A 10,290-nucleotide genomic window follows, 5' to 3' on the forward strand; every position below is an offset into this window, starting at 1 on the left:
ATTTTGACGCTTACTCGTGAACATGTAAGCCAAAAAACGCCCACTACTTCATTAGTAAGATCCTTTTGAGGCTTACTTGTTGACATGTAAGCCACAAAACGCCCAATAGTTCACTAGTAAGATCATTTTGACGCTTATTTATGAACATGTCAGCCACAAAACGCTCACTCGTTCACTAGTAAGATCATTTTGACGCTTACTAGTGAACATGTAAGCCACAAAACGCCCACTAGTTCACTAGTAAGGTCATTTTGACGCTTACTAGTGAACATGTAAGCCACAAAACGCCCACTAGTTCACTAGTAAGATCATTTTGACGCTTACTAGTGAACATGTAAGGCCATAAATGTGCCCACTAGTTCACTAGTAAGTTCATTTTGAGGCTTACTAGTTGACATGTAAGCCACACATCGCCTACTAGTTCACTAGTAAGATCATTTTGAGGCTTACTAGTGAACATGTAAGCCACAAAACGCCCAGAGTGGTGGTGGTTTTGTCTGCGTTGAGTGTGAGTTGGTTCTGTTTTGTCCAGTTGTATATGTCGTGGAGATATTTTTGTACTTGTTGTTGTGCCTGTTGTGGTTTGACATGTGTGGATAGAATGGTGATGTCGTCTGCATATGTAACTGTGTGTACATTTGGAGGTGGTTGCGGTAAGTCTGCCATGTATATGTTGAATAGTGTTGGTGAAAGTACTCCCCCCTGTGGTACCCCCGTTTTCGTGTTTCTATGTTCTGATGTTTCCCCCCGGTATTGAGTGTATTGTCTGCGTCCCCTTATGTAGTTGAAGATGTATTTGATGATGATGTTTGGGGTGTTAGTGTTGTTGAGTTTGTTTGTGAGTGTGTGTAGGTTTACCGTGTCAAAGGCTTTGGACATGTCTAGGGCTATGGCAACTGTTCGTTGTGGTGGTTTTTGTTGATTGAAACCTGTGGCTATGATGTTGTGTATGTGGTGTAGTGCTGTGGTTGTGGAGTGTTGTTTTCGGATGCCGTGTTGGTGAGAGGGTAGTTGAGTGTTGTTGGTAATGAAGGGTAGTATTACCTTTTCCATTGTTTTGGCTATTGGGCTGAGTAGTGCTATTGGTCTGTAAGATGGGCCGAGTGCGTGGTTTTTGTTGGGTTTTGGTATTGGGATTATTTTTGCAGTCTTCCATATTGCGGGGATGGTGTTGGTGTTGAGTGATGTGTTGTAAGTGTGTGTGAGTAGTGTTATTGCTTTGGGGCCTAGGTGTTTCAGATGTCTGATGTTTATGTTGTCTGGGCCTGTGGAGTTGTTGCTTTTGGAGCGTTGTAGTGCTTGTATGACTTGTTGTTCTGTGATGGTTATGGGCGTGGTGTTGAGTTTTCGTATTTTGCATTGTAGTTGTCTGTATGTTCTGTTGGTTTTGTGTTGTATTATGTTGGTGAATTGTTTGTTGAAAGCTCGTGCTTTCTGTTTGTTGGATATTGCCGTGTGTTGTCCGAACTGTATTGTGGTGTTTTCTGGTGCTTTTTGTTCTTTGTTAGATAGTCTTGTTACTGTGTTCCAGAGTATGTATTGTTTGTGTCTGTGGTTCCATGCATCCGTTAAGTGTTCTTTCCATAGCTCTTGTTTGTGTTTTTGGATTTGTTTGTCTATTTCTTTGTTTAGGTCTGTGATGCGTGGGTCTTGGTGGTTTTGTTGTCTGATGTCGTTTCTTTGGCTGATGAGTGTTCTGATGTGTTGTGGTAGGAGAAGTGATTTGCTTTTTATTTTTCCGTGGGGTATGTGGTGTTTGTCTGCTGTAAGTATGAGGTTTGTGAGCATGGTGTTGGCTGTGTGGATGTTGTCAGGTATGGTTATGTTCTCCAGTGCTGATTCTATTTCAGAGGTGTATCCTTCCCAGTCTGCTTTCCTGTAATTTGTGTAAGTTTGAAGGTGTTGTTGTAGGCGGAAAGGAGCACGCGTGTTGTGTGTGATTTTGATAGGAAGGTGGTCTGAACTGAGTGCGTGTATTGTGGTCCATGTTGTTCTGTTTGTGATGCTGTTGCTGGCTGTTGTGATGTCCGGTGATGTTGGTTGTTGGTTGATGTTTGTAGGTTTTCTGGTAGGTGTGTTTGCGTTTAGAGTGATTTGTTGGGAGTTCTGTAGTATGTCTGCAATGAGGGTGCCTCTGTGGTAGTCGTAGGGAGAGTGCCATTGTGTTGAGTGAGCGTTGATGTCTGCGGTTAGAATGGTGTTGTTCAGCGAGTTTATGTATTGGAAGGTGTTGGTGATGTCTGTGTCTTCTGTGGCATGGTCTGGTCGGGTGGTATCTCTGGGGGGTATATACATGTTGCATATGTGTAGTCTTTTGTGGTTGGTTATGTGAATCTTTACGGTTTGAATTTCTGTAGTGTTGGTGTTAATGTTGTTGGGGATGTTCATGGGAGTGAATGTGACTGATTTGTGAATGTATGTGAGCAGTCCTCCTCCTCCCTTGTGTTCTCTGTCTTTCCTAATGCTGGTGTAGTTGGTGAGACGAGGTGTGTTTTGTTGTTTTTCTAGTTTGGTTTCTTGTATGGTGATGATGTCTGCGTGCTGTTGTGAGGCGAGTTCTTCTAGTTCTGTTTTCTTGTTTTGGATGCCGTTGATGTTTATTTGTAGTATGGTCAGTGTGTGTTTGTTGTTTTTGTTGGTGGGTGTTGTTCTTTGTGGGTTGTTCGGGGGTTGTGGTGTTGGGGTGTTTGTTGTTTGCGTGTGTGTTCTGCATGTCCACGTGTTTGTGTATTGGCGGGTGGTGATGCGGGAGCAATGTCTGTGTATCCAGTGTGTGTGTGTTGAGTTGCATCTGAGTGAGGTTTGTCTGCGTGTGATGATTCTATTGCAGCTATTGCAGGTCCAGGTTTGGGGGGGTGGTCTTGTGTTTGTTGTATCTCTGTTGGAGTTGTCTGTCCGTGTTGCGTTTGAGGGTAGTGTTGGTGAGGCGAGTGTGTTGTTTTGGTCTGTTTGTGCTCTGCTGCCTGTTGGTGTCCTACGAGGTGTTGTTGTTCGTGGTGGTGTTTTGGGATGTAGTCTGCATTTCCATGTTATGTTGTATTGTCTAGTGTTTATGTTTGTGCAATGTTTGTGTACCCAGTGTGGTGTGTGGTGGTTGCATCTGAAGGATGTCTGTCTTCTTGTAATCTGTTGTGTGCAAATGTCGCATGTCCAGGTAGTTTGTTGTGTGTGTGTTTGTTGCGTGCGTGAGAGTGTCTGTGTGGGCCCCGGATTTGTCTCTATGTCCCCCGCCTGGAGCAAAAGGTCCGCCCGCCACCCTGCCAGGTTCAGGGGGCGGTTAGCCGAAAAAAAAAAAAACGGCCGTAAGGGCACCCCGTTCGGGGTGCAGGGATTGGTTCCTTGATTTGTCCCCCCGTTCGGGGGGAACCCTCCAACTGCGAGTAAGCCAAGGAGTTTGGAGGTACAGCAGGTTGACAGCAGTGTGATCGAGCAGATTAGATAGAGTAGAATTTGAATGGGGCTTCACTGATTTATTTCATACAATTCATATCTAAAACACAGTTGAAAAATATTTGATTGTTAAAATATTTAAATACAAGAACTATATCAAGAAATTAACAAAACATAGTTTTTTTAGTTAGGAGAAAAGTCTAAAAACATCACAAATGACAAACGTTGTGCCTCTCCTCCTCCTGTTCTTCAATGAAGCTGATCACCCTCCAGCTCCCATTACAAACATCGTGCTGCTGAAGGTGTGCCGGCAGAATGGTTGTGATACAGGAGGTGCTGTGGACTCTCCCAGAAACGAGGACCTAGTTTAGTTGTAGATCCAGTAAAACATAGTGCAAATGTGACATTATTTATAATGCACAGTTACAGTCTTGTGAATATTAAAAAATGTACTTCATGTAATGCAGGAAGCGAATATTTCAAACGAACTAAGGCAGCAAACAGTAAGAGCAAAATCGTGTTCCAAACATTAACTCTTTTTTTAAATGTCAATTAGCTTGTGAGTAATAAGACAAAATGTGACTGTCAGACAGAGAACTGTCAGAGCAAACGGCAGATTTTAGAAAGTCCTGCCGAAATAAATCTGCACCCGACTGCGACTGTCAGCGTTGAACTGCCGCCATTGCTGTCAAAGTCAGACACATCTCCAAAATTGTTGGAGCAAATTTTTAAGCAGGCTTCATCTTGATAAATTGACCACGTATTTGACATTTACACCATAACGTTACCGCCTAAAATAATCGTAAAACAAAATTTTGTGTAACAACAAGAGTAATATGTACCCCAAAAGCTTTCAAAGCGTCTGAAAGTTTTCTCCTCCGTTTTTGTTGGGGCTTGGCTCGAAATGCATCATGATTGGCCGCCCGAAGTCCACGTGTCTGTCGGACGTGCTCTCATTGGTCTACAATACCATCACGGATGAATAAATACTCAAAGGGCTTGCCAGGCAAGCCCTTTGAACCCTTTAAATACTCAATGGGCTTGCCTGGCAAGCCCTTTGAGTATTTATTCCATATTGCCCACTAGTTCACTAGTAAGGTCATTTTGACGCTTACTAGTGAACATGTAAGGCCATAAATGTGCCCACTAGTTCACTAGTAAGATAATTTTGAGGCTTCTAGTGAACATGTAAGCCACAGAACGCCCACTAGTTCACTAGTAAGATCATTTTGACGCTTACTAGTGAACATGTAAGCCACAAAACGCTCACTAGTTCACTAGTAAGGTCATTTTGACGCTTACTAGTGAACATGTAAGCCACAAAACGCTCACTGGTTCACTAGTAAGGTAATTTTGACGCTTACTAGTGAACATGTAAGCCACAAAACGCCCACTAGTTCCCTAGTAAGATCATTTTGACGCTTATTTATGAACATGTCAGCCACAAAACGCTCACTCGTTCACTAGTAAGATCATTTTGACGCTAACTAGTGAACATGTAAGCCACAAAACGCCCACTAGTTCACTAGTAAGGTCATTTTGACGCTTACTAGTGAACATGTAAGCCACAAAACGCCCACTAGTTCACTAGTAAGATCATTTTGACGCTTACTAGTGAACATGTAAGGCCATAAATGTGCCCACTAGTTCACTAGTAAGTTCATTTTGAGGCTTACTAGTTGACATGTAAGCCACACATCGCCTACTAGTTCACTAGTAAGATCATTTTGAGGCTTACTAGTGAACATGTAAGCCACAAAACGCCCAATAGTTCACTAGTAAGATCATTTTGACGCTTACTAGTGAACATGTAAGCCACAAAACGCTCACTAGTTTACTAGTAAGGTCATTTTGACGCTTACTAGTTGACATGTAAGCCGATAAACGCCCACTAGTTCACTCGTAAGATCATTTTGAGGCTTACTCATTGACATGTAAGCCGCAAAACGCCCACTAGTTCACTAGTAAGGTCATTTTGAGGCACATGTTAGTAATTCAACTTTGTTGTTTGATTTGCACCGAGTTAAGAAAATGTGGTATTCCTCTCCATGATATCATCGTTTAGATCCTGATCGTAACTCTTCGAGCAGCCTTCCCCAACGTGATCCGCTTCTGCTGCTGTGTGGCCGTCATATATTTGGGCTACTGCTTCTGCGGCTGGATTGTGCTGGGACCGTACCATGTGAAGGTACCGCATCGATAAGTCAACCTTACTTTTAAGTACTGTCGAGCCTCAATTTAATGGACTACATCGAAGTGCTTTTTTTGTAGCTTTGAAACACCCAGTAGAGAACAAGCATTGTTTTGGACTTCTTTTGGAGCCTAAAAATCCCCAGTACACGACAACTTTACTTATGTAAAGTTTTTTTTTTTTTTTTTTTTAAAGAAGAAAAAAAAAAGTTTGAAACTGATTTTTTAAAGTTCATTCAAACTTGCTGAGGGGGCGGATAATGCTTCCTGCGCCTTGATACGGGCAATTCCACAGCAAAAATACGTGCAATTCCACTCTTTTATGAATGCACTTCTTTTATGAATCGATGACATTGATAAGGGTTGTGAAAAAAAAAACTGAGCTGCAACAAAAATATTTTCAAAAGGACTACTAGTGCCTGATTTAAAAAGAAAAAAGCTATTAGTAGAGAGAACATGCGCCTGTTGAGCTGCATGCTTACAGCACTGCTAAGCTATTGTTTCTGCTTTGATGAGACAGTCGGCCCAGCCAACATGGCCGCCACATTGACTCGCATTTTAGCCTGCTCTAGTCTACTGTAACCCAACAACAAAATGAAGCTACGCTCTGAGTCGCCGAACGGTCTGAGTGCACCAGCGCCCGCTCGGAGTACTTGGGCCTACTACGCAACTATTTTTAATGTTGGTCATTTTGGTGCCACTTGGAGAGCTAAGTATTTTTCTTAAGTGTGGCACTTGGTGTAAAATGTTTGCCAACCTCAGGTGTGAAGAGATTTACTGTTTTCAGATCATGTTAAGAAGTGTTTTATTAGACTGTATCCTTGTGCTACAGTTCCGCTCCCTATCCATGGTGTCGGAATGCCTCTTCTCCCTCATCAATGGCGACGACATGTTCGTGTCCTTCTCAGGAATGCAGGAGAGCAGCACTCTGGTGTGGCTCTTCAGCCAAGTGTACCTGTACACCTTCATCTCGCTCTTCATCTACATGGTGCTGTCGCTCTTCATCGCGCTCATCACCGGAGCCTACGAGGCCATCAAGGTAGGCCAGCAAACCCGACCTTTTTTTGTCTTAAAGCAGGTGTGCCCATTAGGTAGATCCTTATCTACCGGTAGATCTAAGACGGGTCCCAAGTAGATCCGAGGAGTGTCGAGAAGAAAAAAAACAAACAACCATTTGTTTGTCTTTGTACATGTTAGTAATATATTTTTGTGTTAATATACACTGCACACTAATCATCTTATCAGTCTCATTTTCACAAAAAAAATATATTTAAAAAATAAAATAAAGCAGGTAAATCTTAAATTCGCGCGTGTGTGTGTGCGCGCGTGCGCACGCCGGTAAGGGTAGATCCCGTGAGGTTAGTTGATCGAAAAGTAGATCTTCGATCCAAAATGTAGGTTTTCTAGCCTCTATTCCAGGGTTGTCAAACATACGGTACACGGGCCGGAACCGGCCCCCAAGGCAGTTCGATCAGGCCCGCAGGATAATTTAAAAGTGGAAAAATCCATAAAATGAATGAATATTTTTTTACAAGGTGCAATTCGTGGAGTATCCGCTGGCGGATACACTGTTTGATCAGAGTACAAGTCAACATTGTTTTGATCAGAGAAGAAGACAATAGCAGTCTCAGTCTGTCACTGAGACAGACCCAACACAGCAGACGCTATCAAGGACGTGTGAATACTTTATTCTTTACACATTTAATAGCACTCTCCTCAGTTTGTAAGGTGTAGGCAGGGATTCTATTTAGATTTTATATGCGCATGTGTAAATTGTTTAAAAACAAAAATTCTTTATGAACCCAGTTTAATCTGAAAATGCATTATGATATTTTTCAATACCAATTACGTTTTGTGCCTTTGTACAATCAGTTGGATCATATATGTGAATGATAAAAGTAAATTGCACATTTGTTTAAGGAAATCTAAGGTGCTTCATGAAATGTTTTGTAAAAGATACGTTTATTACATTTCCCTAATGTTCTTGTGCTTCTTTGACCAAAACAAAGAAAAGACATTATTTTGGTTATTTATCGCGGAGTATGGTACAATTTTATTGGTCCGGCCCAGTTGACATCTACAGAGACCGTATGTGGCCCACAATGTGAAATGAGTTTGAAACCCCTGCTCTATTCTGTTTTAACTACTTTCAGATGATTTAGGTTTGGGCATCGATCACGGAGAATTGAGTGGCATCCGGCTCTGGAAACCGAATGTAAATGTCAAACTTTTATATGTTGTCGTACAGCATCAGACCCAGGAGCCCATTCACATCACAGACCTGCATGCTTTCATAGCTGAGTGCACCGATGCGCCAAACTCCGGCAAGTTCAGGGGCCTGGAGACATCGCCGTGCTCCTTTTTCTGCTGCTGTGACAGGTAATGCAATACTTTTTCTGTTTGTTTGGGGGGGGGGGGGGGTTGTAGTGAGTCCTATAAAATCAGAAATGCAACTGTGATATAAATAAGTAGTAGTGGCTTCGCTGTTGTGGTTGCTCAGTACACAATGGCTAAAGTGACAATTGAAATGAATAACAAAATAGAACATGAAGTAACTTCCTGCATGAGGTTGCGGGCAAGCCCTGCCGCAAATTGCGAATATTTGCAAATTACTGTCACACTCTCCTTACAAAAGGGTGTGTAACCGTTTATATTGTAAATGCCACAAAATGGCGGCATCTTAAGTACTCTGAATGTGAATCTCAAAATAGACACACTGATTACATAAAGCAGGGGTCCCCAAACTTTTTCCTGTGAGGGCCACATAACTTTTCCCTTCTCTGATGGGGGGCCGGTGCCAGTTTATAAAAAAGTGTGACGATCGTAGGGGAGCTAAAATTTTTTTATTGTTTTCCAGAAAAGCCACACATAACCAAATAACCCTTTCCAGGTTCTTTACAGAAAAAAGTCAGGAAACAAATAATAACACTAACACAAAAACAGGAAATAAATAATAACTAAATAACTCTCTCTGGGTTCTTCATAGAAAAAAAGCCATGGAACATTGTCACGTTGTACCTGAAGAGACAGAGTAATCGCTTCGTGTATAACCAAATAACTGAAAGTCGATCCCCGAAATAGCAGACACAGAAAGAGGTTTGTCAGAGAACAAAAGGAGTCTTTAATACAAACACAAAATTACCCGACCGGGAGAATAACAAAAAGTGCTGGTCAAAATAAGGACCAGGGATAAAATAAAGAGAACAACCGAAAACGCTTGCGGAAAAAATAGCAAGGAGGATCTGATTAGACAATACTATAAATTTCACTCGAAAGAGGAATAACGACGCGCAATAATAGCCACAAGGCTAAGAGGCAATGAATAATACGAATAGGAATTGGGCGAGAGAATTTTGGCACGGCGTGGAATACTCCGGCAGTGAGTCAACTGCCAGAGCGCCCAAATAAAGCCCGTGTAATCAATCACAAATCGGTGGCAGGTGTGCAGAAAGCAAGCAAGAAGCCTGCCCCCTGCTGGCAAACACCGGACTTGACAAACATTAACTTTCTTAACCGATAAAAGTTCAGCTCAGTTGTCAGAGCAGAATCTCTCTGACACATGAGCAGTCTCTTAAAGTTCTTGTGTTCCTTCCTTATAATCCTTTTGTAGGTTCCAGTAGGCTTGTAGACACCGCTGTTTGCAGTTTTTTGGGGGCGTTTTTAACAGAGTGACGGGTCATTTTGACCCGAGGACAACAGGAGGGTTAGAGGGCCGGGCCAAATGTACGGGGCCGTAGTTTGGGGACCCCTGACATAAAGCATCAAGCCCACGCATCTAGCATGTAAACAATCGTGAAACCCATGTTCCATAAACAACTGAACTCAGTGGGTGAGTGTAATCAACACAGCCAAAATGCCTTCACATGAGGCTCATCGATACTATTAGCTAGCCTAATGGCCTATTTAACATTTTAACCACAAAGTGATGTGACATCACACACGAACAAACAGAATGATAACATTTTAGGTCATTCAGGAAAATTCTAACTGGCAAATAGAGCGCAAGAGCTGTGAGCAGTTGCATCAGTGAAGAAGCAAAACACTGATCTGCTGTGTTTCCCGTTGACCAGTCCTCAGGGTGCATTCAAATTCCACCAACAAAACAAGATATCTCAAACATCGATGTAAAAACACCACGAATGAACTAAATCAAACAACTACAGTAAGATTCCACCAGGTGGTACCAAAGTATGACTGGTGATACAAAAAGGGGACTTTGGGCTTTCCCCCCTGTCAGAGTCACATCAAACAGCTCTGGATACAATCTGAATACAAACCACCGTCTTGTATTTCCGTCAGGATGACAACATATGAGGACGTCCTGCTGGTGAACTGAGGAAGAATTCGGTTCAACTTACAAGAAGTCCCCTCTGGAACAAGCCTTTTTAAAATTTACATTCACAAGAAAATATGTTTCAACCTGCTAGTTTATTAGCAGATTTCAAGCCGATCACTACGCACGAAACTTTGAGGCTGATCCAGTTTGACTGCGGCCTCGGAGGAAATGGCCTCTACACGGTATGCCTGTTAAGTGTTCTCACGTTTAAACCAGAACGATCACTTGAGACTTTTTTTTCCCTACTTTTTGGATTTCAAATTTATACTAAGGAAGAAGGATTACCTCGCTGGACCATAACTCGCTATTTGAAACATTTAATCATCGAAATACTTAAGATAGAGGCATAAACAAGAGAGCAATGGAGAGTATAG

The 10,290-nt window shown here is 42.2% G+C and overlaps 1 protein-coding gene across 1 annotated transcript; it reads left to right on the forward strand.

Moving 5' to 3' along the window:
- Positions 1 to 5,438: 5,438 nt before the first annotated feature.
- LOC127595332 (mucolipin-1-like) lies at positions 5,439 to 9,961 on the forward strand. The gene is made up of 4 exons (XM_052056853.1): positions 5,439 to 5,578; positions 6,489 to 6,619; positions 7,829 to 7,959; positions 9,880 to 9,961. The coding sequence occupies exons 2-4, from the start codon at positions 6,491 to 6,493 to the stop codon at positions 9,914 to 9,916; spliced, it is 297 nt and encodes a 98-aa protein (XP_051912813.1). The 5' UTR covers positions 5,439 to 5,578; positions 6,489 to 6,490; the 3' UTR covers positions 9,917 to 9,961.
- Positions 9,962 to 10,290: the final 329 nt, after the last annotated feature.

Source organism: Hippocampus zosterae, unplaced genomic scaffold (assembly GCF_025434085.1).
Source record: "Hippocampus zosterae strain Florida unplaced genomic scaffold, ASM2543408v3 HiC_scaffold_66, whole genome shotgun sequence".
Taxonomy (NCBI): Eukaryota; Metazoa; Chordata; class Actinopteri; order Syngnathiformes; family Syngnathidae; genus Hippocampus; species Hippocampus zosterae.

What these genes read in the sequence shown, in the direction of transcription:
- LOC127595332 (XM_052056853.1), top strand. Translation starts at nt 6,491, where the DNA reads ATGCAGGAGAGCAGCACTCTGGTGTGGCTCTTCAGCCAAGTGTACCTG. An exon ending in GAGCCTACGAGGCCATCAAG is followed by an intron (nt 6,620 to 7,828) that starts GTAGGCCAGCAA and finishes GTTGTCGTACAG; the next exon opens with CATCAGACCCAGGAGCCCAT. An exon ending in TTTTTCTGCTGCTGTGACAG is followed by an intron (nt 7,960 to 9,879) that starts GTAATGCAATAC and finishes TATTTCCGTCAG; the next exon opens with GATGACAACATATGAGGACG.